This window comes from Bicyclus anynana, chromosome 19 (genome assembly GCF_947172395.1).
Source record: "Bicyclus anynana chromosome 19, ilBicAnyn1.1, whole genome shotgun sequence".
Taxonomy (NCBI): Eukaryota; Metazoa; Arthropoda; class Insecta; order Lepidoptera; family Nymphalidae; genus Bicyclus; species Bicyclus anynana.
Window position 1 is genome coordinate 11,576,203 of NC_069101.1, and position 27,695 is coordinate 11,603,897.

The 27,695-nt window shown below is 37.5% G+C and overlaps 4 protein-coding genes across 16 annotated transcripts in view; 1 reads left to right on the forward strand and 3 right to left on the reverse strand.

Moving 5' to 3' along the window:
• Positions 1-27,695, forward strand: part of LOC112045572 (kinesin-like protein unc-104) — a 155,665-nt gene that overhangs the window by 40,316 nt on the left and 87,654 nt on the right. Inside the window, exon 1 of one of the 13 annotated variants that reach the window (XM_052887365.1) lies at positions 16,414-16,542. The exons of the other annotated variants lie outside the window; for them this stretch is intronic. The gene's annotated coding sequence lies outside the window, so the exon portion shown is untranslated. Of the gene's footprint in view, positions 1-16,413; positions 16,543-27,695 lie in introns of those variants that run through there. 13 annotated transcript variants of the gene reach the window in all.
• On the reverse strand, positions 621-8,560 carry LOC112045574 (15-hydroxyprostaglandin dehydrogenase [NAD(+)]-like). The gene is made up of 5 exons (XM_024081826.2): positions 8,306-8,560; positions 4,768-5,004; positions 4,049-4,222; positions 1,980-2,140; positions 621-795 (listed from the first exon to the last, which is right to left on the reverse strand). Exons 1-5 carry the CDS (start codon positions 8,408-8,410, stop codon positions 621-623), a joined length of 852 nt encoding a protein of 283 aa, XP_023937594.1. The 5' UTR covers positions 8,411-8,560.
• On the reverse strand, positions 9,247-13,815 carry LOC112045579 (15-hydroxyprostaglandin dehydrogenase [NAD(+)]). The gene is made up of 5 exons (XM_024081830.2): positions 13,560-13,815; positions 12,743-12,979; positions 11,462-11,635; positions 10,203-10,354; positions 9,247-9,777 (listed from the first exon to the last, which is right to left on the reverse strand). Exons 1-5 carry the CDS (start codon positions 13,662-13,664, stop codon positions 9,627-9,629), a joined length of 819 nt encoding a protein of 272 aa, XP_023937598.1. The 5' UTR covers positions 13,665-13,815; the 3' UTR covers positions 9,247-9,626.
• On the reverse strand, positions 16,348-26,333 carry LOC112045575 (15-hydroxyprostaglandin dehydrogenase [NAD(+)]-like). The gene is made up of 5 exons (XM_024081827.2): positions 26,130-26,333; positions 23,073-23,309; positions 22,029-22,202; positions 21,189-21,340; positions 16,348-16,528 (listed from the first exon to the last, which is right to left on the reverse strand). The coding sequence occupies exons 1-5, from the start codon at positions 26,232-26,234 to the stop codon at positions 16,348-16,350; spliced, it is 849 nt and encodes a 282-aa protein (XP_023937595.1). The 5' UTR covers positions 26,235-26,333.

The following is a 27,695-nucleotide window of genomic DNA, read 5'->3' on the forward strand; positions in this document are numbered from 1 at the left end:
ACTAATGTGGGCCTTGGCCAACTGTCTATTTATTATATTTCAACTGTAACTTGTTTTTGCATTGTCAATATTAACAATAATTGAGTAATTAAAATTTTCTGTTCGTGATTGATTTATTAATGTAGGGCGGTTTCAGACTAGCGTTTTATACGCTCGTTGACCGTTTTTAGAAGCGCGTGTAGGCGTGCCTTTCGCCGAACCCGCGTCACCCTCCAAAGTGTCAAAAACCATGAATTCATACATTCAACTAAATCATTAGCGACATTCAGCTATCTATATCTGGTTACACGTTGCGACCAGTATAAAGGTTTGTGGTATTTTAGTGATTGAATGCTGGCGTTTAATGAATGGCCTAGGAGTTTTTAGTAGAATTAGCTAGCCAATTCAATGAAACGGTTTCAAAAATACACAGTTCTTGACAAGATACAGGATGTTATGATATGTATATGTGATTTGTGACTCTATTTTGTAGTGCCGTTTTTTGAAATGCTTATCAAAAAATCATTATTACTATTTTATTGATTTACACAGTAGTAAACAAAATAATTTGTATTTATTTTTAAATTAAAACAGTAATTTATACTCGATCGCTTTATTTATAAACCTATGTTTTAATGGCCTTATTTGGCATAAGCAGGGACATCCGAAGGGAAAACAATATTTTTTACAACATTTTCAGCTTCGTCCAACACTGAAGTGATGTCTTGCCCGGTCCTGTCTCGAGCAGCCAGCCACACTGACCCCGGGTTTCCTTCGCGGAACATCTTCACGAAAGCTGTTACAGCAGATTCGATGCTGAAAAAAAATATCGATATAATAGCGATGTGGCAGAAGATTTATACTATATGATCTTCTGCATGAATACGCAGTTTAAAGCAATAATCGTAATGTCAATAAAATTATAGTATACTAGCGGACCCGCTCTAGCTTCGCTTTGACTTATGATGCACTTCTTCCCTATCCCTACCCTACCCTGCTTCTACCCTACTCCTACCCTACCCCTACATTACCTCTACCGTACATCAACCCTACCCCTACCCTAGTCATACCCTACTTTTACCCTACCCCTAGGATTTAGGGGTTTGAAAAATAGATGTTGGCCTATTCTCATAGATACCGGATAAGCACAAAAAATTTCATCAAAATCGGTCAAGCCGTTTCAGAGGAGTATGGCAACGAAAACTGTGACACGAGAATTTTATATATTAGATGTTAATCGTAATGTCAATAAAATTATAGTAGATTTCAAAATACGAATAACTGTGTTTTTTTTCTAGTACTAGTTAATGTCTGGATGCACTATGTATGATCGGAATTTTTTGTTACATATTCTAAAAATAGAAACTAACTAGATCGATACCCTCGAAACCCCCTGTGAATTAAAAAAAGAAAGTGTATGTAAAATGGATTTATACAAATATTATAAATAAATAAATCAAATCAAATCAAATCAAATCAAAATTCATTTATTTCAAGTAGGCTCAATTTACAAGCACTTTTGACACGTCAGTTGAATATTTGTAAAGATTCTACCACCGGTTCGGAAGGCAGGTTCTGCTGAGAAGATACCGGCAAGAAACTCAACAGTTGCTCTTTTGAAATGAAAAAGTCATACAGTACTATAATTTACAATTGATAACAATTACAATATCTTATAGTTTTACTTCCTGTGTGAAGGTGGAAGCTGATCCAATGGCCTCCAAGCACCTTTATCGTTAAGGAACTCATCAATAGTGTAGTAACCTCGACTAAGTAAATGTTTTTTAACACATTGCGTAAAGTTCGTGAGACTGTAAGGATAATCTCTGGATCTACTGATTTTAAAAATATTTTATCAAAAGATAGCCACCTTATTTGCGAGTGTCACAAGCTATATTTTATCCCCGTATTCACACAGAAACCGAACGTACGCGGGTGATGCCATGGTGCGTCTGCTAGTGTAAAATAAAGAAATTCTATTATATAAAATACGTATTTACCTTTGGTTAGAATAAGGGTAAGCCGTTGTATAAGCAAGAAACGACTTCGAGAATTTTTGGTCTATAGTTTTAGGTTCAATGTTGTCAAGAAGAGGTGTTGCAGTCGGTCCTAAACATAACGTCAGTATGCGAACTCCCGTGTTATCGTAGAACTCTTGTGACTGGAATAGAAAAATATCTATACATGATTTTGCTGACAGGCATTAAGGTGATCAAACGTTGGCTTTAAAATTTTTATTAAGATATATTTTTATTCATTCGGAAGTTATTACCAACCCTGTACTTTGTAAGTAACATCGATTAACTTTAGACTAACGGGACAAACTTAAGTTAGGCTTTGGAAAGCTGTTTACTACAAATAAGTTAAGGCATGGTCGCAAATAAAAAGTCCAACATAACATGCAAAATTTTAAAAATATATTTTCTGACTGGTGAAGTTATTCATTATATTATTCATTCATACATCAATCATTTACTTTGTAAGAAACATTAATGAACTTTAGACTAACAGGACAAACTTAACTTTAGCATTGGAAAGCTGTTAATTGCAATTAAGTTAAGGCATCCACTGTGTTAAATGAAATGTCTAACATAACTACTGAGAGATACAGAGATACTGGTATTTTTAACCGACTTCCAAAAAGGAGGAGGTTCTACGTTCGGCTGTATGTATGTTTTTTTTTTTTTTTATTATGTATGTCCAGCATAATTCCGTCATTTGTGGACCGATTTTAAAAATTATTTTTTTGATTCCAGGGTGGTCCCATTTTTTTCATGTCAGGATCTGATGATGGCATCCTGGAGAAATCGAGAAGAACTTTCGAAAATTGTAGAGACGGCTAGTGCGTTTGTTAGTGTTTCTATAAGGTATTTTAAACCACTATAATTTTATGAAGGTTTGGAGTTGGTCTGATGATGGAGCTGATACACAGACGATGGAACTCGTCAACGATTTACAGCAGGTACCTTTTGTTTGGGCTTGATTTATTTGTATTGATGAGAACTTTCCACCTAGATAGGTTGTGACTGTATTAAGGGTCTGATGATGAAGACAAAGGACAGTGAAGAGAACTCCTCGACGGTTCACAGTAGCTACCTTGTGTTTGGACTTGATGAATTTGTATTGATGAGAACTTTCCACCTAGATGGGTTGTGACTGTATTAGGGGTCTGGTGATGAAGACGAAGGATAGTTAAGGGAACTCCTCGACGGTTCACAGTAGCTACCTTGTGTTTTGACTTGATAATTTTGTATTGATGAGAACTTTCCACCTGGATAGGTTGTGACTGTATTAGAGGTCTGGTGATGAAGATGAAGGAGAGTTAAGGGAACTCCTCGACGGTTCACAGTAGCTACCTTGTGTTTGGACTTGATAAATTTTATATTGATGAGAACTTTCCACCCATATGGATTGTGACTGCACAGGGGGTCTGATGATGAAGACGGAGGATAGTCACCTTTCACGTTTTTCTGAATATTCATATTACGTGTGGATAAGGGGGGGGGGGGGGGGGATTTTGTATATGAGTTAAGGTAGTATTTTTAAAATTGGGATTGTAGAACTTAGATACTTATCATAAGAAAATAACGTTTCAACTAATTGCTCATTAATTTTTGTTCACACTCAGTTAGGTGTGCTAACACTAAAAATTAAAAAATAAAAATTTTAATAAAAAAAAATTAACCGACTTCCAACTCTAAAATTAACCTAAACTAAAAAGCAAAAAATAACATCTTACCTATGTGCTACCTTCTGATCAGTTTGAAGGCGGTGCCAATCCAGTGTCATGTTTTAATTAAAGCCGTTTCTGAAAGAACCGCAGAAATTGTGTAATTTAAACGGCGTGAATTAAAACATCACTGGCTTGGCACCGCCTTCAAACTGATCAGAAGGTAGCACATAGGTAAGATGTTATTTTTTGCTTTTTAGTTTAGGTTAATTTTTGAGTTGGAAGTCGGTTAAATTTTTTTTATTAAAATTTTTATAGATGATACGTTTATTCCAAGACCAATATTATTCTATTTCGTTGTCTGATTAAAATCATTATTATTAGAGATGACTTGCTTACCGAAAGGCTTCTACTAAAGTGTAATACAGCAGCCTTACTACCACAGTACGTTGGTAAAATATCCACTCTTGTTAACGCCGCTGTCGAAGAAATGTTTATAATAGTCCCACCTGATCCGTCTTTATCCTTACGCATGTGTTCTATACCTTTCCTCGTAAACGAAACGAGGCCTTGCTAAAATCAATCATTAAATTTTAGATGTACTCGTAATTATCAGCATCATTATAATTATCCGTCGATGTCCACTGCTGAACATAGACCTCTCTTAAGAACTTTCAAACAACACAGATTTGAGCCGCCTGCATTTAGCGGTGTTGACCTTGATATCGTTGGTTCACCTGGTAGGGATTCGGCCAAAACTGCGTTTTCTGGTGCGACGTCGCTATTCCAGCACCTTGGCACCCCAACTTCTATCGGCTCTTCGAACTATATGCCCCGCACATTTCCACTTCAGCTTTGCGCCTTGTTGAGCTATATCGGTAACTATGGGGTTATTATTTTTGTCACCAAGCAGCATTGCTGTGCTTCAGTTTGCAGGTGAAATCACAGGCAAGCTTGACTACTACTTCAGGTTGACGGAGCCAAGGAAGCGGATTGTAGGACGTGTCAAGACCGTGCTTTGTTTACTGTTGGTAGGCACAGATATTAACTGTATCGTATCATTTTTATGAACTTTACGATTGATTATGTTATTAAACTCATGAACAATTATTACGCACCCAATTGATATCACAAGACAATCTCCATACATCTATAGAGTCATCCATGACCCCAGCGTTGTTGATTATAACGTCTATCCTTTTGAATGCAGTTAGCACTTGTTCAAAGCTATTTTTTATTTCTTCTTCATTGCTGACGTCACATTTGATAAAAATGGCTTTACTCTCGTACGTCTCACTGAGTTTTGCAGCAAACTCTTTGCCCCGTTTCTCGTTGATATCCAATATTGCGACATTCTAAGAAGTGTAACGAAACATTAATATCTTTTAAAATTTTTAGGCGAAGAGGACTTTTGACTTAGCAATATGGACTTTCTTTAATACATACTCGTTGAAGAATAACAAATATTGAGATACTTAAAACAAACGAACATGGTTATCAATATTTTTAAGTAGTTAATAATGATAAAGTTACTTGTATACACGATGACACGCTATAATTTTGATAAATAAATATATATGAAAATTGTCATAAATGAATCGTAGATGTAGAGATATGATTCTTTTGTAGATTATAAGAATTACTGATAAATTATATAATATTGCATATCTATACAAAATGAATAACAACAACGAATAACATATTTTAAAATTATGCTTAGAGTTGTCTAATAATTAATTTTTATCGTGATTTTAATGCAAGTAAGGACTTATAAATAGGATTATAGAGGTATGATTTTATGTCTTAAAACTTGGTAATTTGTTGGAAGAACAGTTTAACCCCAAAAAGATGCGAGGCTAAGTTATACCTTACATCTGTGTCCAAACTACGAAGTTTGAAGAATCGATTGGTGTCAAATACTAGAACGATAGAATGCAGCGGTGCATATGTATTCTGACTTAGGCGACCGCGACGCGCGCTCGCTTGCCGACCGCGACAGGGTCGCACGACCCACTGCTTAGAATGAATTTATATAGAGGACTAAACAAAAGTGGACGCGCGACGCAGTCTCGGGTTTTGTTTTAGTGTTCCATATAAATTCATACTCAGCAGTGGGTCGCGTGGTCGCAGGTCGCGGTCGTCATATAAATTCATACTAAGCAGTGGATCATGTGACACTGTCGTGGTAGCAGGTCGCGGTCGCGCGTCACGGTCGCCAATATCGGAATGCTAACTTTACGGTTACGAAAACTATAATATACTCATACTTACATACACGTTATCATATACATTTTCCATTAATTATTATGATGTTAGGTTATCATACAATTCCAGATGTTGATAAACCCCTACAAGAAATCTGTTTTCAGATTTTTTTGTGTAGTCGAACAGATGAATTACTATCTAGCTTACTTATAATAAGAACTAGCGGACGCCCGCGACTCCGTCCGCGTGAAACTCGATGTAAACTTTCAACTACCCCTACCCAACTCTACCCTTATCCTACCCCTACCTTTACTTGAATTTTCTTTGCTATAAACCTCATGGAGCCCGAAACCTTACCAACTAATGCAAAACCGTGGAAATCGGTTCGTGCGTTCTGGAGTTATAGCGTCAGGAAGGAAAACCTGACTTATTTTTATATAGTAGATGACACTTACTTTTGCTCCCAGCTTTAAAAATGCTTCCACATACGCGGCACCCAGTCCCGAAGCCCCTCCAGTTATCAAAAAGTGTTTGCCTCCCACTTGCCACTCTTGTGCCATAGTTATGTTATAAGTGTTTCACGCAAAACAACCGAATGCATAACCACATAGTTTGCCGTCGTATAAATAGTCCATTATCAGTGTAAATTATGATATATTTTTCATTTTACTATCGAACGAATATATAAACATCTTTATTACCTACACAGTTTATTGCAACGAGCTATTTTTTGTACATTTTTATGTCAATTTTCATATCTTAATAAGGTATTTAAAAAACATTGTAATTATCACAAAAAGTACTTACCTACCGAATACGATTGATCGTACCGTCACCTATTACTATTCGATTATCATTATCATCATCGGCCTGTTTTTTAATGACGCACTGTAGGGCCAGGCTCCTTTCTATATCATCATCATAATCATCATCATCATATCACCCGATGGACATCCAGTGCAGGACATAGGCCTTTTGAAGGGACTTCCAAACATCACGATACTGAGCCACCTGCATCCAGCGACTCGGTTGATGTTGACAGTCCACCTGGTGGGGGGTCGGCCATCACTGCGCTTACTAGTGCGGGGTCGCCATTCCAGCACTTTGGGACCCCAACGTCCATCGGCTCTTCGAACTATGTGCCCCGTAACTATGTAATATTGTTTATATTAAATTTGACATGAGTCAGCTACCCTAATGAAACCGAAAGGTGTGTGGATTTTCAAGCTCCTCCTAACAAGTTAGCCCGCTTCCATCTTAAACTGTATCATTACTTACCACCAGGTGCGATTGTAGTCAAAGGCTAACTTGTAAAGAATAAAAAAAAAAATCGGTTGTCTATAAAGTCGGTTTACTGACGATAGTTCAACGTGACAACGTTATAAGAAATTACTAATGGAATGGTTGCATTTTTCAAAAAAAATGTTCGTTTTTCTGTAAAATAATTAACAAATAAAATACCTTTAATAATCTTCATAGACCAGGTATACCTACTTTATTTCTCGTAAAAAAAGTTGGTAACCCTAGAGCGAGCGAACGACGCATGACGTCATATTTTTTCGAATGTGCTGCCATCGAATTATAAGACGTTGTCACGTCAAAAAAACCCTCTTCCTGTTTTTGTAATCGGTTAATAAAACGCGTGGTATCATTTCTGATCGTATAATAACTCTACGCCATCGGGTAATAGGAGCTGTTCTATTTGTTCGTAGGCAGCGTCCACGTTGACAGTTTATAAGAATTACTGATAAATTATATAATATTGCTTATCTATTCAAAATGAATAAAAACAACGAATAACATATTTTAAAATTATGCTTAGATTTGTCTAATAATTATTTTTTATTGTGATTTTAATGTAAGTAAGCCATTTATGAATAGGAATATAGAGATAATTTTATGTCTTAAAAATTAGGAATTTGTTGGAAGAATAGTTTAACCCCAAAAAGATGCGAGGCTAAGTGATACCTTATATGTGTGTCCAAACTACGAAGTTTGAAGAATCGATTGTTGTCATATACCTACTAGATACTGGAATGAAAGAATGCAGCCGTGCTTGTATACAGTTAAGGTAGCATTTCGATCTTGGCGACCGCGATGCGCGATCGCGACCTGCGACCGGTCGACAAACGAAGCCCGACACCACATTTTGTTTAGTGCTCCATATAAATTCATACTAAGCAGTGGGTCGTGCGACCCTGTCGCGGTCGCAGGTCGCGGTCGCGCGTCACGGTCGCCAATATCGAAAAACTTTACGGTTACGAAAACTATAATATACTCATACTTACATACACGTTATCATATACATTTTCCATTAATTATTATGATGTTAGGTTATCATACAATTCCAGATGTTGATAAACCCCTACAAGAAATCTGTTTCCAGATTTTCTTGTGTAGTCGAACAGATGAATTACTATCTAGCTTACTTATAATAAGAATGACACTTACTTCTGCTCCCAGCTTTAAAAATGCTTCCACATACGCGGCTCCCAGTCCCGAAGCCCCTCCTGTTATCAAAAAGTTTTTGCCTTCCACCTGCCACTCTTGTGCCATATTTATTTGATAAGTAGTTCACGCAACGCAACCGAATGCATATAACTATTTGATTTGCCGACTTTATTTAAAATTATCTTAATATAAACTGATAATGGACTATTTATATAGTCCATTATCAGTTAATATTAAGATAATTTTTATTTCAGTGTTTGAAGTGGAATTTAAACATCTAAATTATTATTGTACAGATGTTCTTTATGGTTTATGTAACACTAGTAGACGCCGGGCGGTTTCACTCGCGTGGGATACGCGTTCCCGTAGGAATACGGGGATAAAATATATATCTATAGTCTTCCTCCATAAATGGGCTATCTAACACTGAAAGAATATTTCAAATCGGACCAGTGATTAGCGCTGAGATTAGCGCGTTAAGCAAACAAACAAACTCTTCAGCTTTATAATATTAGTATAGATAAGTTTTAGTAGTTATGATAAGTATTGAACAATGTGCAATGGTGCACTTATTCCGTTAACTCTAGAAAATATATTATCATTTGGTTTTTAGTATTTGTAGATTAATCATGGGCAACTTTCAGAGTTAAAAGATGAAGTATAAGAGCAAGTTAGGAGTTTAATAGTTCAAACCGCTTCTACAGCAAATCAAGATTTAGAATATAAGATTTTTTTTTGTGAAAATCTCTATGGAAATGTTGTCATTTACTGCTAGTCATAACCACGGAATAATGAATTCTCTGTAATTCGCTTTTGTTATTTATTTTGTTATTAGTTTTGGACACTTTATTTATTTATTTATTTATACAATAACAATACACATATTAAACATTAAATAAATAACAATAGAATATGCCAACCGAAAAAAAATCTGATAAGTCTATAAACTAGGCGCACATAACATTTATATTTATAACATTTATACGTCAAAATTATTTCACACCAAAAAATATATCCTGTGTAAACACTACACACAACTATAAAATTAAATCGTAATACATACACGTGTAATTTTAACACATCCAAACATCGATTCTATAGATGCAGTTTGTATAAATTACGCACGTTAGATCGTGATCATATACTTTTGACAGAGGGGTAACGTCTAACGAGGCAGGTCCTATTGTAATTGGTCTGAGATGCATGTGAAAATATACATAAACAAATGACTTTGTATTTATTTTTAATTTTAAACGATTGATGTTCGATCACTTAAGTTTTTGAAACCTATATTTCGTATATTGGCATCACCAGGGAGATCTCAAGGGTACACCATCTTTTTTATAAATTTTTCAGCTTCGTCCAACTCTGACGTAATGTCCTGCCCGATCTTGTCGTGTTGGGATAGCCACACTGATCCTGGTTTTCCCTCGCGGAACATCTTCACGAAAGCTGTTACAGCAGATTCGATGCTGAAAAAATAAAATATCTTTACAGTGGCGATGTGACACTAGAGTTTTCGACCAATTATTATCACCATTATCTTATAACATTACCAGCTGGTTTATTTACTAAGTTGGTATTTATTAATAAACTTTTAAAATAAACATCAAATCAAAGAAGAAATGTTATCGACCTATACTGTATGATATATACGAAGGGAGCGTGTATAAATAGTGAATTAGTCTTCTGACGTTTCAAAAATGCTTGTAAACTAAGCCCAATTTAAAGAAATGAATTTTGACTACAATAATGTTTGGTTGACGCCAATTATGAGGTCCAAGATGTACCGTGCTTGCTAAAAAATGCCTATTCTTTTGACTTGAACGTGCTTAGTTTATGGGTAGCAACATTAGTGCCGGAATAATAGGTATTTTATATTAAAATGTTTACTTACCTTTGGTATGTGTATACTGGAAGACTAAGAAACGTCTTTGAGAATTTTTGGTCTACAGTTTTGGGCTCAATGTTGTCCAGAAGAGATGTTGCAGTCGGTCCAAAACATATCGTCAGTACGCGAACTCCTGTGTTATCGTAGAACTCCTGTGTCTGCAAAATAGACAATTATTTTTGGCTGGTGGGAGGCTTAGGCCGTGGCTAGTTACCACCCTACCGACAAAGACGTACCGCCAAGCGATTTAGCGTTCCGGTACGATGTGTAGAAACCGAAAGGAGTGTGGATTTTCATCCTCCTCCTAACAAGTTAGCCCGTTTCCATCTTAGATTGCATCATCACCTTACCATCAGGTGAGATTGCAGTCAAGGGCTAACTTGTAAAGAATTAAAAAAAAAAAATCTTCTTGTAAGGTTATTTTGATGTTCTATACAATTACCTGACTGAGATACAGCAGATACTTGCTGACACGCGTTAAGGTGGAATTATATTTGTCTGAATCTCGTCGTCACGACATGTCATCACACATAAGTGTAAACGTTGCCATATAAAATGTATGAAACCGATTCGTTCTGATTCGTCACGAAACGACATGTCAGACAAATGTAATTCCGCCTTTAATCGTGATCAAAAGCTGGCATATTATGGAATGGGGTGGAAAGGTAAAAGTTAGGATTATATTTTCTAACTGCAAAATTGAGAACCAATTTACAAATTTGTAAGTACATAATTAAGCAACACTCTTAAACTTCCGTCTAATAGGTCTCAACTCTCAAGGATAAACTTAACTTGGCTATTAAAAATGTTCTTGTTATGTCTGTACACAAATACAAAGTTTTTTTTTATCTTGACTAGTTAGCCCTTGACTACAATCTCACCTGATGGTAAGTGATGATGCAGTCTAAGATGGAAGCCCTTTTCGGTTTCTACACGACATCGTACCTGAACGCTAAATCGCTTGGCGGTTACGTCTTTGCCGGTAGGGTGGTAACTAGCCACGGCCGAAGCCTCCCACCAGCCAGACCTGGACCAATTTAGAAAATCTCAATCGGCCCAGCCGAGGATCGAACCCAGGACCTCCGTCTTGTAAATCCACCGCGCATACCACTGCGCCACGGAGGTCGTCAAAAACATAATCGGCATTCTATATTATTTTTACAATAACAGATAGGAACTAGAATTTCATATGATATTTAATTTCCAAAACCAACCATTCTATTATGTTATCTGCTTAAAATGATTATCAGAAATTACTTGCTTACCGAAATGCTTCTACCAAAGTGTAATACTGCGGCCTTAGATCCACTGTAGGCCGGTACAAAATCAATGTTTACTAAGGCCACTGTTGAAGAAATATTGATGATAGTGCCGCCTGATCCGGCCTTATCCTTACGCATATGATCTATACCTTTCCTGGTAAATGAGACGAGTCCTTGCTAAAATAATAAAATTTTATAAAACGAGAGACATTGGTACACCTACCTGATTTTATAAATACTGAAAGGTTTCTCATCCCATGCTTCTACGATAGGTAAGTATGGTAGCCAATTAAGGAGCTCTGAAGATGGTGGCAAGTAAGGTAAGGTAAGGTAAGGTTTCAAGCGCTAGACGGAGCCCAAAGGCCCAAAATTAAAGTGGCAGTGGCGGGCCATATTTGTCGAAGAACTGAAGGTCGCTGGGGTAGACCACGTACCAGCAAGCGCCGTGTTGGAAGCCCTCTAGCTAGATAGTCCGACGACATTAAGGAGGTAGTGGAAAATGGCTGGATGAGGAAGGCGGGGGATCAAGTGTGCGCGCTATCTAAATATCCAGTAAACTTCATATATCATGAAGAATCAAGTTTCTAATCGCCAGAATTTCGTAAAGTTAACTCTTTAACGGTGTTTTTCGAAAGGTTGCTGCGAAGCTAAGTGACTGGCGTCTGCAGAGATGATTTTTCTTGATATATCATAGAAAATATCAAAAAAATATCTTTATGGACAGTTGAGGATCTGGATTCTTGAAATCTGCTAACTTCCAAAGTTTCCAAACTCCTTAATTGGCTACCATAGTTATGGTAAGAGCATAGGAACAAACGAATGAACTATCAACAGTCACAAAATGAGTTATACGAGTATCCGGCTAAGCAGGCTCAATTCTATTTAATAATAAATTAAATAGAATTGTAGAAGTAGTAGGGCAATTATTTGTACCAACAATCATCATTGCTGTGTATCGATTTGTAGGCATTGTTGTCGGTGAAATTACAGGCACATTAAGCGTAACTACTATACGTCAGGTTAATTGGTAGATTGTAGGACTTGTCAGGACCGTGCCTTGTTAGTACTCGTAGGTATAGTAAGGGACGGTTTCACCGTTAGATTAGATAGTTCACAAGTTTTGTCTTTGTTGTTTGACATAAAGATGTAGTGAAACAGACTCTAAGTTAACAAGTTAAATTAAAGCTCTTGGTAAACTTTGCGATGGATTAAAGCCTATTAAAATGGTATTACGTTTGCTGATTTTAAATAATTTATTAAATGTATGACCAATTATTTACGTACCCAATTGATATCACAGGCTAACCTCCATACATCTATGGAATCATCCATGACCCCAGCGTTGTTGATTATAACGTCTATCCTTTTGAATGCACTTAACACTTGTTGAAAGCTGTTTTTAATATCTTCTTCTTTGCTTACGTCACATTTGATAAAAATTACTTTACTTTTGTATGTCTCATTGAGTTTTTCAGCGAACTCTTTGCCCCGTTTTTCGTCGATATCCAGTATGGCTACATTCTAAAAAGAGTAATGAAACTAACTTGAAGTACGCATTATTTCGTATAAATAAGATACATTTTAGAAACTACCTTCACTTATACAAACATTCTAAAGATATAAAACAAAATTCTTTCAATATTTATCAAATGGGTAAAGATCGTTCCCAGTGCCTGATTAACGTATCTTGATGCCCTAAGCTATCTTCCCAAAGTGCCCACCCACTATTCTTATGTGTACTACTAAAATTTAAAATTATTTTCATGCGTACTGTAATATTCTGGCAAAGAAGTGTGAAACCTCCGAATATTCGTTAGTATGGGACGTTCATTTATACAGTTTTCTATTTTATGTATTCTTGTATTTCCAGATGATTTTTTTTTTTAAAAGAATATTTGCCATATCTTTTTTTAAATATGACCAATATTTCCATTTCCCTCCAACTAATCGGGAAAGACCGTATTAGGAGTGGACACGACAATATACCAACGGGGCGGAGATCGAATGACCACCCCTCGGTGACGAATCCGACCGCTCATACCGTTGGTCTATTGAGGCTCTATTATTATTGTGCCGAAATTATAATTAGAATGATACTTACTTTTGCTCCCAGCTTTAAAAATGCTTCCACATACGCGGCACCCAGTCCCGACGCCCCTCCAGTTATCAAAAAGTGTTTGCCTTCCACTTGCCACTCTTGTGCCATAGTTATGTTTTAAGTGTTTTACGCAACGCAACCGAATGCATAACCACATAGTTTGTCGTCGTATAAATAGTCCATTATCAGTGTAAATTATAATATATTTTTCATTTTATTATCGAACGAAGAATATAAACATCTTTATTACACAGTTTATTGCGACGAGCTATTTTTTGTACATTTTTATGTCAATTTTCATATCTTAATAAGGTATTTAAAAAAACATTGTAATTATCACAAAAAGTACTTACCTACCGAATACGATTGATCGTACCGTCACCTATCACTATTCGATTATCATTATCATCATCGGCCTGTTTTTTAATGGCGCACTGTAGGGCCAGACTCTACCTATAGGAAATTTCATAAGGCATTCGCCACTTAAGCCGTGATAGACCAGTGGATACGACCTCTGCCTCCGGTTCCGGAGGGTGTGGGTTTGAATCCGGTCCGGGCATGCACCTCCAACTTTTCAGTTGTGTGCATTTTAAGAAATTAAATATCACGTGTTTCTAACGTTGAAGGAAAAACATTGTGAGGATACCTGCATACCGAAGAATTTTCGTAATTCTCTGTGTATGTGAAGTCTGCCAATCCGCATTGGGCCAGCGTGGTGGACTATTAGCCTAACCCCTCTCATTGTGAGAGGAGACTCGAGCTCAGCAGTGAGCCGATTATGGGTTGATCAAATCAATTCGCGACTTTGCTTAAGACGTTTTGTAGAACATTTAAAGGGGAATACGCATAAAATGTAGAGCATATCTTTCATGTTTGTGTCATGTGTCTTTGACGGCCTCCGTGGCGCAGTGGTATGCGCGGTGGATTTAATGACGGAGGTCCTGGGTTCGATCCCCGGTTGGGCGATTGAGGTTTTCTTAATTGGTCCAGGTCTAGCTGGTGGGAGGCTTCGGCCGTGGCTAGTTACCACCCTACCGACAAAGACGTACCGCCAAGCTATTTAGCGTTTCGGTACGATGTCGTGTAGAAACCGAAAGGAGTGTATATTTTCATCCTCCTCCTAACAAGTTAGCCCGCTTCCATCTTAGATTACATTATCACTTACCATCAGGTGAGATTGTAGTCAAGGGCTAACTTGTATAGAATAAAAAAATAAAAAAAAATGTTCCGAGAACATGTTGTCACACTTCACACTAATATTATAAAGGCGAAAGTTTATGTGTAAGTATGTTTGTTCCTCTTTTACGCTGCGGCTACTGAAGCGATTTGGCTGAAATTTGTAATGGAAATAGATTTTACTCTGGAATAACACATAGTATACTTTTCATCCCGAAAAAATCCATGGTTCCCGCGAGATTTGTGAAAAACTGAGTTTTACGCGGACGAAGTCGCGGGCGACCGCTAGTTAGAGCATATGTTTCAAACCGTTGAAGAGTAAAATGATTAGACAATTCTAGCTACTTCACCGAGTTGTCTACCTTTTTAACCGACTTCCAAAAAGGAGGAGGTTCTACGTTCGGCTGTATGTATGTTTTTTTTTTTAATGTATTGTTATCAGTAGGTACTATTGTTAAAAAATGCAATATTTTTAACCGACTTCCAAAAAGGAGGAGGTTCTACGTTCGGCTGTATGTATGTTTTTTTTTTTTTTTTTTATGTATGTCCAGCGATAATTCCGTCATTTATAGGCGGTGCCAATCCAGTGTTTTAATTAAAGCCGTTTCTGAAAGAACTACAGAAATTACGTAATTTAAACGGCTTGAATTGAAACATCACTGGCTTGGCACCGCCTTCTAACTGATCAGAAGGTAGCACATAGGTAAGATGTTATTTTTTGCTTTTTAGTTTAGGTTATTTTTGAGTTGGAAGTCGGTTGAATTTTTTTTATTAAAATTTTTTTAAGTCCTATGTTTGAATGAATAGGTTAGTTGACACTTTTTTTCAACTATTTCATTATCGTTGTACTAGATTGATTTTTTTTTCATATTTTTTTGAGACGTAAATTACATGTAAATTTTAATTTTTAAATATGTTTTTGACAATACCAAAACTAGAGCCAAAACGCCTGTCGGCCATGATGGTCTATATTTCAACTATTTCAATGACGTCACTATAACAAATGCCTTACAAACGGAGCGTTTGACAAAAATATTGGTTAACAATTAGTTTGACGTTTAGAAGGTACATCAGAAGGTACATTGTGACGTCATAAAATGGACGACAGCGTTTTTGACGTTAGGATAATTTGAAAAATACATGATTTTTAAATTAAGTTATATAATTTAATCAATATCAATATATTTCAGACCCTTATTCCATGTAGTATGTTAAATTAATATTGTTTACATTAAATTTGATATAAGTCAGCTACCCTAATGAAACCGAAACGTGTGTGGATTTTAAACCTCCTAACAAGTTAGACTTCCATCTTAGACTGCATCATCACTTACCACCAGGTGCGATTGTAGTCAAAGACTAACTTTAACTTGTAAAGAATAAAAAAACCCTCTTCCTGTTTTTGTAATCTATACTAATATTATAAAGCTGAAGAGTTTGTTTGATTGATCGCGCTAATCTCAGGAACTACTGGTCCGATTTGTAAAATTATTTCAGTGTTAGATAGCCCTTTTATCGAGGAAGGCTATAGGCTATACAATATCCTCGTTTTCCATCGGGAACGGGAACCACACGGGTGAATAGGTCAGCTATTCGGTTAATAAAACGCGTGGTATCATTTCTGATCGTATAATAACTCTACGCCATCGGGTAACAGAAGCTGTTCTATTTGTTCGTAGGCAGCGTCCACGTTGACAGTGATATCTTGCGCCGGCCGGTTGTATGCCGAGAGCCACAAAGAGCCGGGTGCGCCTTCCACGAACATCTTCGTCATAGCTGCTACAGCCGATTCGATGCTGTAAATAACAAGGTAAAATTAGAAAGAAAGAAAAATGCGTTTATTTCGAAATTATGCCACACATCACAATGTCTCCAGTACACCATGACATCCAGGACAATACACTGCGATGTGTGGCATAACCCAGAAAATGGCCATAATGCTGCGTGACCATTTGAATTTGGACACGTAGCGCTGATTTAAGCTTTAAGCTTATTTTTAATTAAGAACAAATGAACATTTTTGTCATAGTTGATGACAAGTGATTTAGCTGTAAACCTGTTGAAATTTCAATTAAAATTGAAAACCCTCCGAGAGAGAGTCATGAATTTAACTACAATCGTTATCAACCCATATTCGGCTCTGCTGAGCTCGACTCTCTTCTCACAATCATAGGGGTTTGGCCAATAGTCCACCACGCTGGCTCAATGCGGATTGGCAGACGCAGATAATGAAGAAAATTCTCTGGTATGCAGGTTTCCTCACAAAGTTTTCTTTCACCGCTTGAGACGCGTGATAATTTCTTAAAATGCACACAACTGCAAAGTTGGAGGTGCATGCCCCAGACCGGATTCGAACCCACACCCTCCGGAATCGGAGTCAGAGGTCTTTAACTTTCAAGAATTTAATAGGGGTCTCTCTTACTAGGATCTGACTCCGGTCACTGAAGGCGGTAGTTTGCATAATATAACAGTACATTAGGCTGCGAATTTAGAATTAAATTAATTAAAAAATTAGAATTCAAAGTGTAATTGGTATCAGTCAGTCTTATCGAAATTTATTGATTTTATGTCTGCGACTTTATTATCATGGAATTTGTACTATACTCGTATTTCCAGCAATAAATGTACAAAAAATGTCAAAGAATATGTTATTTTGAAGATGATTTTGTCAAAATGGAAAAACACATAAAATTTGTAATAACCATAGTTATAAAATATAGAAAACTGAATTGTTTATTTGGAAAGAAACAGATCAGGAAACACGTTACCCTTCTAGTTATAGTCAAAATAATAATAATAATAATAATCGTTTATTCTCTATAAAACCGTAACATAATAGGTAAAAATAGCTTAACACTATAATTAATGGATGAGTAACAGGTATCTAAACTAAGAAAGAACTTGTATTATAGACACCTGTGCTCTTCCCTGCTTAGATGTAACAATCTTGTGTCACGTACAAAACATAGCAGCGTGTGTATGCGTGTGTGTGTGTGTGTGTGTGTGTGTGTGTGTGTGTGTGTGTGTGTGTGTGTGTGTGTGTGTGTATGTGTGTGTGTGTGTTTTTTTTTTTTTCCTCAGAGGTTTCGGAAAAATACATTTACGTATCATCAGGGCCTGATGGTCTGCCCCGGTAAGTCGGGCTCGGGTAACCACTACCGACTAAAAAACCTCCTCCTCTGGTCTTCAGCGTCTGTGTGGGAGAGAGTCTTGCACTACTGCTTCTTCAAGTGTTTCAAGTCATAGCTTCTTCTTCTTCACTTTTCTCTATGCGGCGAAGCTCTAGGAGAACTTCCATCGCAAATAAGCTAGTCGCCTCCCACGCCTCTTTTGACGACGTCATGTCTCTTATTAGGGATTCGGGCCTGCTTCTTCGTTTGAGGGAATTCTCCCAGGCACTGCGTGTTGACTTAAAGCGAGGACATGTAAAGAACACGTGCTCTGCATCTTCGTTAATTTCAGGACAGGACGGACATTTTGGAGATGTTTTGTGCTTGTATTTATAGAGATATTCTCGGAAGCATCCATGTCCTGAGATCATTTGTGTCAAATAGTAGTTAACCTCTCCATGTCTGCGGCTCAACCATACATCCAGCTTAAGGATAAGTCGGTACGTCCACCGGCCATTCACCGAATTGTCCCACCTTTTTTGCCATCTGCGCATGCTATTTCGGCGTTCTTCACTTTTTAGTTCCTCATGACTCAGATTTGAACCTTTTTGCCGGTAAAGGGCTTTCCGTTCTACAGCAAGTACTTCGATTGGCAGCATCCCGGCGATAACGCATGCTGCGTCGTCGGATACCGTGCGAAAAGCGCTGGCAATTCTCAGGGCACTTAGTCGGTATACAGGCAAGAGTTTTCTGCGTGATGCTTGTATGTGGAGTGTGTCGCCCCACAAGGATATTCCGTATGTGAGGACGGATGTGACCACTGCTGATAATAGTATCCTCCTATTCTGTTTAGGACCTCCTATGTTAGGCATTAGTCGTGCTAAGGCCGTTCTTACTACCGACGCTTTTGCACTTACATGCTCTGCTTGTTGCTTGAAATTTAGTCGAGCATCAATCATTACTCCCAAGTACCGGATGAAGGGCTGAGATGTGATTTCATGTTCTCCAACTCGCAGTGTCATGGTTTCTAGCTCTTTCCTACTTGTTATAAGAACTGCTTCAGTCTTGTGCTCTGCTAGCTGCAGTCCAACTGTGTCCATCCACTGTCCGATTCTCTCAAAGGTCGTGTCAAAAGCGAATTTTATCTCTTCGAGATGTTTTGCAACTATGACCAAAGCCACGTCATCTGCGTATGCAACGAGTTTTACTTCACAATTTTATCTTAAGAAGACCGTCGTACATAACGTTCCATAATAATGGGCCCAGTACGGAACCTTGGGGTACTCCTCCAGTAATGGTATAGTTTTTCGAGCCGGACTCCGTGTCATAAATCAAAACCCTATTACTAAAATAGCTCGCTACCATCCTTTGTAGGTACCGTGGCACGTTCACTTCATCGAGGGCTCTCATGATGCAGTTCCACTTAGCAGAGTTAAATGCGTTCTTAATGTCCAGCGTTGCCACTAGGCAGTATTTCTTCGCACTCCTTTTCCATCGGGTCCCTGCAATCGCGTCCTTGGCCATGTTAACAACAAGGTCGATCGCCTGCAATGTGGAGCGACCTTTCCGGAAACCATATTGGTTGCTTGAGAGCTGCGTTTCGACAACTGCTTCGATCCTTTTGTGTATAATACTTTCTAATATTTTACCCGCTGTATCCAGCATGCACAGTGGGCGGTAGGCTGATGGATCATCCAGCGGCTTTTTCCCTTTCGGGAGAAGTACCAATCTCTGACGCTTCCATTTCCGAGGAAAAATGCCCTCATTAAGGCACGCGTTGTATACCTCTAAAAACAGGTGTGGTGCTGCTTTTATGGCTTCCTTCAGCGCAATGTTTGGGACTCCATCCAGCCCAGGTGCTTTTGTGTTCCCAACTTTACTACATGCTTCCATCAATTGTTCATTTGTAATAGGTGGGATTTCTTCTATCTCACAATTTCCTGCCCGTTTCTTAAAGTCTGGTTGTTGGGGAAACAGTGCAGTAACAATGGTCTCTAGGAGCTTAGGGCACGTGGGTGATACCATTGACTAGGATCTCAGGTGGGTCATGACAATCTTGTACGGTCTACCCCATGGATCGCTCTCTACTTCACTGATTAGTTCGCCCCAGCATTGTCTTTTGCTTTCTTTAATTGCTATGTTCAGCGTTCGGCGTGCCTTTTTGTACTCTGCCAACAGTTCCTCAAAGTTTGGTCGATTTCGGCGACGCTGGGATGCTCTTCTTTTAGCGAGACACTCTTTTCGGAGAGCAGCGATATGATCATTCCACCAATGTACTGGTGGAAGCTGGTTCATCCTGCGTCTTCGCGGCATACTAGCATCACAAGCGTCCGTAACTCTCTTCATCATCTCCTCTGCCTTTAGTGTAGCATCTCCATCCCCAGTTAGGCTGCAATCCAATGCTACCTTGAAAGTATCAGGATCAAAGGCGCTCACCTTCCAGCCAATGTTGTTTGCCTTTTTGTAGTCTTTTTTATTACTTTGACCCACACCTACTTTCCATACAATATAGACGCTATGATCACTGGCTGTGTATGTGTCCATTAACTCCCACGAGTGGTTCCCTTTAACAAGGCTGCTGCTAACAAAAGCGACATCTACTATAGAAGATGATTTTCCTCTCGTAAATGTTGGTCTATTACCACTGTTGAGCAAAACTACGTCGAGTGTGGACATAGCCTCCAGCAGAGCTTCTCCTCGTGCATTGGTCTGTTTACTGCCCCAGTCGACTGCCCAGGAATTGAAGTCTCCAGCGATTGCAATGCAAGAGTGTTGCTTTGCATCTGCAGTAAGTCGGTCCAAGAAGTCCAAAAATTCGTCGAAAGAGAGGCTGGGTGGAGCATAGCAGCTGTAGAAATATATTCCTCTCAGTTTCGCCGCCACAAAACCGGCTTCTTTACTATTAACAATGCCTTGGAATGGCCAATTTCCACATGCCCAATGTGTGTGTGTGTGTGTGTGTGTGTGTGTGTGTGTCTGCTTGTATGCTATAAATAAGAAGAAATAAATATGTATATATATATATAAACTGTTAGATAATGAAAATAAGTATTATTTCAGAATTGACAGCAGATTTTCAGTAGTAACATAGTCTAAAATCCCTTATTCTAATATTATATTTTACTAGCTGACGCCGCGCGGTTTCACACGCGTGGATCCCGTTCCCGTACGGGAACCACGCGGAGTACGGGGATAATATATAGCCTATAACCTTCCTCGATAAATGGGCTATCTAACAGTGACAGAATTTTTCAAATCGGACCAGTAGTTCCTGAGTGTAGCGCGTTCAAACAAACAAACAAACTATTCAGCTTTATAATATTAGTATAGATTAAATTATACATACTTTTGTTCAAATAGTTGTACGTATGGAAGCATCGGTGTTGTGAGCTCTTCGTCAAACGTTTTAGCCTTGATGTTATCTATGAGCGCTGTTTTTGTTGCTCCCAAAACAAAAGTAAGTAAACGCACTCCAGTCATAGCATAAAATGCAGGTATCTGGAAGTGTTAAATTATATATAAATTCAGAAATTACCATTTGTGATACCATACAATCTTTTTAACTTAAAAATGGAACCGATTTCAAAGACGTACATCAGTTATTTTAACACAAAATTACTGAAACAATTTTCATGAAAATGAAATGGGACCAATCTGGAAGTATACTCTTTAAAACGACGACGTAGGTTAGGACGTACATACGCGTCGAATTCAGAACATCGTAATTTTTTTGAAATCGGTTTAAAAACGGTAAATAGTTTTAGTACGTTACTTCTCTTCAAGAAAGTGACTGACTGCAAAGCTTAGTGTTGTAGTACTAATAAATTATGATTTAACTAGCGGTCGCCCGCGACTTTCCGCAAATTTCAGCTAATTCAGTTCAGTAGTCGAGGCGTGAAAGAGTAACAAACTAAATGTTTGTTACTCTTTCACGCCTCGACTACTATCATCAAATTCATCAGTTTTCGCAAATCTCATGAAACCATGGATTTTTTTGGGATTAAAAGTAGCCTATGTGTGAACCCAGAGTAAAATCTATTGCCATTCTAAATTTTAGCCAAATCGCTTCAGTAGTAGCGGCGTTAAAATGTAACAAACATCCAACCATACATCTAAACATCCATACAAACTTTCGCGTTTATAATATTAGCAGGAAGTAGGATATTTAATAGAAATAAATATTTACCGCAAGACTTCGTCCGAAATGTACGATTGCCGCTTTAGAACCAGAGTACATTGGCACGATACTAAATTTAGCAAACGCAGCACCTGAACTGATGTTAACGATAGTGCCGCCAGCTCCCCCATCACCTTTCCTCATATGTTCCAGACCTTTCATTGTGAATGATGCGGTGCCTTGCTGGAAAAGCGATAAACAGAAATTCGTTATCTATCCATATTCGGTTAACTGCTGAGCTCGAGTCTCCTCTAAGAATGAGAGGGGTTAGGCCAATAGTCCACCACGCTTGGCATTCGGATTGGCAGACTTCACACACGCAGAGTATTAAGAAAATTCTGCAGTGCAGGTTTCCTCACGATGTTTTCCTTCACCGTTTGAGACAGGTGATACTTAATTTCTTAAAACGCACACAACTGAAAAGTTGGAGGTGCATGCAGGATTGGAACCCACACCCTCCGTAATCGGAGGCAGAGGTAATTTTTTCATTCTTTACAAGTTAGCCCTTGACAACAATCTCACCTGATGGTAAGTGATGATGCAATCTGAGATGAAGCGGACTAACTTGTTAGGAGGAGGATGAAAATCCACACCCCTTTTGGTTTCTACATTTTTGTGGTGGTGGATTTTCATCCTCCTCATAACAAGTTAGTTTGCTTCTATGTCAGATTGAATCATCACTTACCATCAAGTGAGATTTTAGTCAAGGGCTAACTTGTAAAGAATAAAAAAAAATTATCGCACTGCCGATCGATATTGATCCTGGTACCAATTAATAGGGCGACTTTTACGTAGCTCTTAGCAATTTTCTTAAATTAAAAAACTTATTATCACAGTAAAATGGTAAATTAGATTTTTTGCATTTGTATGTAAATTAGGCCGTGATAGCCAAGTGGATATGACCTCTGCCTCTGATTACGGAGGGTGTAGGTTCGAATCTGGTCTATAGGACTATTTGGCCTAACCCTTTTCATTCTGAGAGGAGACTCGAGCTCAGCAGTGAGCCGAATATGGGATGTTGATGATGATGATGTAAATTATAATTATCTATACCCAGTTAATGTCGGAAGCTTTTCTCCATACACTGGGATCGTCATTCATGACTCCTGCATTATTGACAATAACGTCTATCCTCGTGAATGCTTTAACTACTTCATCGAAGGCATTCTTGATATCCTCCTCATTGGCTATGTCACATTTTATAAATATTGCTTTATCGTCGTATGTATCATTCAGTTTTTTCACAAACTCTGTGCCCGTTTCATCGGCGATGTCTAATATGGCTATTTTCTGTGGAAAATGAAATTTTATTGTAATAATACTTGATTAGCTATTATTGATATGAAATTTAGGTTTCCTATAATCAAATTTTAATAGTAGAAGTCAATATTAAAAAAATATATGCTATTTTATTTATTTAACTATTTTTATTGCAACAAACATATAAAAACATACAAAATCTTTTAACTAAGGATAAAATGCAGTGCAAGAGGCGATCTTATAACTATATAATAGTGATCTCTTAGCTACATAACATGACGGAGTAGGTATGTAAACCAGTGAGACTATAGTATGCGCATTATCATCTGAGTCGTCCGGTCATAAAAGTCAAAAAAGATAGGAATGTGCAGCGCGCCTACCTGCGCACCCTAATTATCGATAAACGGCTACCTGCGCACGTGCTAATGATGAGTCAATAATGATTTGGACGATTCTGATTGGTCGGTTTCTAATGTAATTGCATTGCGTATTTTTTTTGCTATAAATGTGTTTACTGCAATTAAATAAATACATTCATGTGTTACTCGTTGCGCACTATGGATACTAATATATAATAAATTTGGCAGAAGACGAAGATTCTGATGATGAAGACTCAGATGAAGATTAATTTTATTTAGTTAATAATTATATAATATGAAATATGTATTATATTAAATCAAATATTGTTAATTTTTTTAATTTTGTGAACAAGATACGATAATAAACTTTACTTATCGATAATATGTCTTTCATTGTTACACCCTTCACTAGACGGCTCCATAAGACCCATAAGTGCAAGCGAGATAGATATAGAGAAATGATTTATGGCCCTAAGACTCAGTTGTTAATGCTATTAGTATAGTAGTCGCAATAACACAAATACCTACTCTAAAAACTATACCTACAGATGGCCTACAGCCAACCTACAGATATCTATCTATATATATAAAAATGAATTGCTGTTCGTTAGTCTCGCTAAAACTCGAGAACGGCTGAACGGATTTATCTTATCTTGGTCTTCAAATGTTCGTGGAGGTATAGGAAAGGTTTAAAAGGTGAGAAAAATTAGAATAATTGCCGGGAAAACCATAAAAACAACCCTTTTCTATTTCCCATACAAACGTTTAAGAGTCAAGGAGTAGGGTATGGTAGGGGTAGAGTAGTGTAGAGTAGGGGTAGGGAAGAAGTAGAGTAGAAGCTTGACCGAGTCCACTAGTACCTAATAAATAATGTTTATTGTTATTGTATTTATAACATAGCGTGTTACCCCACTATCAGTATTATTATTGAATAGTTTGGCTATATATGAATTTTTATCAGTCTTAATGGTCCGATCAGTGATAAATATATCATTTATTATATTTTTCACATCAATGATTGATTCCTAAAAAAATAATCAAGTTAAGACTTCCTGAATTGAATTTCAAAATCTATTAATTTTCTAAAATTTGTTATCGTAATTATTGTCTTATCTATACCACTAACGAATGTTTTTGATAACGTGATGCCTATATAAAATACTAACCGACGACCTGGTTTCACCTGTGGATGTAATATATAATATAGCCTATGATAATTAAACTCAGCTAAAGGGGAATGCCCATCCCTGGTCTAGACTTATATTTTTTTTTTCTTTTTATCACAATTTTTCAACCAGATCCCTATTTATACATACTCAATAACATCTCCATATACTTTTATACGGGGGTATACCCGGGTTCCCTGGGCCGACGTTGTATAGGCCGGTGGGCATTCCCCTTTACATGTGTGAAATACATATATATGAATATTATACATAATATATGTAATTTATTATGACCTGGCCTTATACATATGTTTTCTGTGCTGGCACCTAAATACATTCACACATTATGCATGTCTAATGTCTTTATAGCGAAAGACGGGACGTCTCACTGAATAAAAATCTTGCATGCATTTACAGATAACAAACACTGTCTTTATTTTCACATACAAAATAAGATACATAAAGATTTGAAAGACTATTAGGGTTCCGTAGTCCACAAAGAACCGTTATAGTTACGGTTTAGCGCAGAGACCATTACTACTAGAAAGTTGTAATTTAGCTTGGTTATGAACTTTAAAAATGTGATCAAAGTCGTTAAATAAACCCCCTCTACATGTAAAGTGGGGGTGAATTTTTTTACTCGTCTATCCCATAGTGTGTGTGATAGTACGTATTGCTATCAGTATTTTTGCATTATAAGGGTTTGAAGCGCTCATTTAATCTACGAAACCCTGCACTGCGCGTGGCTCGACACGCACTTGGCCGGTTTTACCACCATCTAAATAAGTGTCTGACAGCTTATTCACTAGTTTTATCTTTGTCATTTGACATAAAGTACGAAAGTGACTACCCCTCCCTGAGTCGTATTTCTCATGTGTGAGGGTCGTGACCACCTCCATCTCTAATCCTTGTCTTTAGGATGGTATGCCATTCTTTCCTATCTCCGGCTACGCGAAGAGCATCGTAAACTGTGGACTCGAGTTTAGTGCGGACCTGATCGGACCAACGTATCTTGCTGCGCCCCCGCGATCTTTTTCCTTCCACCTTGCCAGTAATAACTAATTTTAAACCAGATAACCCCTAAAGAGACCTAAACTAAAACCAGATTAGCTCCGTCTTTCCTGGCAATGTGTCCGAAGTACTCTAAAATACGCTTGAGGCATATGGTAGAGTCTAATTTTAACTTTGAGTTGGGCAAGTATAGATGCGTTAGTCCGAAATGCAGTCCATGGAAAGTGACTTACGGTTAGACTAATCCGAGTCTTATCATAAGGTGTAACTGGCCTTGAGTATTTAAAAGGCTATCCAATTAGAACTTTTGTTACCTCGGCACCGTTTTTGAGAAAGTTATCCGCATATGCCGCCCCCAGACCAGAGGCTCCACCGGTTATGAGAAAATTTTTGCCTTCAATTTTCCACTCTTCCGTCATTTTCACTGAATACGTGTAAACGTTAACTTTAACACTCACTGAATGAGTACGTATTAGATAACTAAATAACTTTTAAATATTTGCTTTTATACCGGAGACTTGATAGTAATTATGATAAGGATGTTATTGATTTTGGACATGATTATCACGGCCTTCTAATGCATTTAATACTGTTATTACATTTGTGTAAGTGCACAGTATTTGTATCCAAAATGTATGGATTTAGTTGGATACAAACTCAAAATTCATTTTGAGGCTTTATTACATTTATGCAAATAATGTATCACCTTTTTACCGTTCTATATAGGTAATAGGTAAGTTTATTAAGGCATTTTGTTAATATATCGTATTTAGTAACCCGAAGTGAAAGATCTACTCTACAAGAATAACTCGTATTACATTTGTGTCGTCAGGAGGACACAAACTTGACGAGTGAGTGACGAGTTTCCTATTATTGAAAAGAAAGAAAAATAGATAAACAATTATTGTATTCAAATGTAAGAAATACAGACAGTACCCTACCCTGAGCATAGCATGTCTGCCTGTAATAAAATAAAACACTTAATAAAATTTAAAATTTTGAAAAACCCCCGTAGGTCACTAAATTATTAATAACACTTTCGATCAAGTCGTCAATATTATCTTTCAGTGCGCTTCCACTCGAGTATATTTGTAGACATTCGGTTATTCTTCCCCACTTGCACCCCCACATTTTTTTAACGGCCCAGCCGATTTTCATCAAACATAACTATAGGAACACTCGCACATAAGTCACCTTTAATAAAAAAAAAAAAACTAAATTAATATTGCTTCATCCGTTCTGAAACTAGGGTACCACAGAAAGACGGACACGTCAAACTTATAACATCCCTCTTTTTACGTCGGGGCTTATAAATAAAGTACAGCTCAGCTTGTGCCGTGCATTACGTAGAAGCATAAACACGTCGCTGATTTTCAGCTGAGACCCGCGTTTTAATGACCCACTGATCTCAAAATGGATATGGTCATTAATAAAAATGACACTATTCATTCATTAATCCATTTATTTAATACCGTTCAGTGAAACCGGAGATATGATGCGAAAATGATGGCGTGATATGGTGTAAGTATTTCTGCGCAAATCGTAATTGGGTCACGAATAAAAATAATCGGATTATAAACTACGTAGTCTACATCGGCTATCGTAAAACAGTGAAGAGAATTTTCCGTTGATAAAGAAATGTTTTGTTAATCTGTAAGATTTCTTACAGAAAAAAATCTTTATCAACGGATACGTCAAGAAAAAGGACAATACATTGTCGACCAATGATAATAGTATAATCGAAAGTATCGCTCGCTTACGTATGGGTCGAAAGAGAGGAGAGAGAGATATCTTCAATGACACTGATATTGGTCGGCAATAAGTCTTTTATCTTCATGAGAACATCCCTTTTGAAAAATATATATCTATTTAGAAATAAC

Bases quoted from the DNA above. Each gene is read 5' to 3' on its own strand.
- LOC112045574 (XM_024081826.2), bottom strand. From the start codon at position 8,410: ATGGCACAAGAGTGGCAGGTGGAAGGCAAAAACTTTTTGATAACAGGA. The intron at 5,005-8,305 runs GTAAGTGTCATT...TACACTTCTTAG, and splicing joins TTTTAAAGCTGGGAGCAGAA to AATGTCGCAATATTGGATAT. The intron at 796-1,979 runs GTAAATACGTAT...ATTTTTTTTCAG, and splicing joins TACCCTTATTCTAACCAAAG to CATCGAATCTGCTGTAACAG.
- LOC112045579 (XM_024081830.2), bottom strand. From the start codon at position 13,664: ATGGCACAAGAGTGGCAAGTGGAAGGCAAACACTTTTTGATAACTGGA. The intron at 11,636-12,742 runs GTACGTAAATAA...TTATTATTTTAG, and splicing joins TAGCCTGTGATATCAATTGG to CAAGGACTCGTCTCATTTAC. The intron at 9,778-10,202 runs GTAAGTAAACAT...TTATTTTTTCAG, and splicing joins CCAGTATACACATACCAAAG to CATCGAATCTGCTGTAACAG.
- LOC112045575 (XM_024081827.2), bottom strand. From the start codon at position 26,234: ATGACGGAAGAGTGGAAAATTGAAGGCAAAAATTTTCTCATAACCGGT. The intron at 21,341-22,028 runs GTAAATATTTAT...TAACACTTCCAG, and splicing joins ATTTCGGACGAAGTCTTGCG to ATACCTGCATTTTATGCTAT. The intron at 16,529-21,188 runs GTATGTATAATT...TGTTATTTACAG, and splicing joins GTACAACTATTTGAACAAAA to CATCGAATCGGCTGTAGCAG.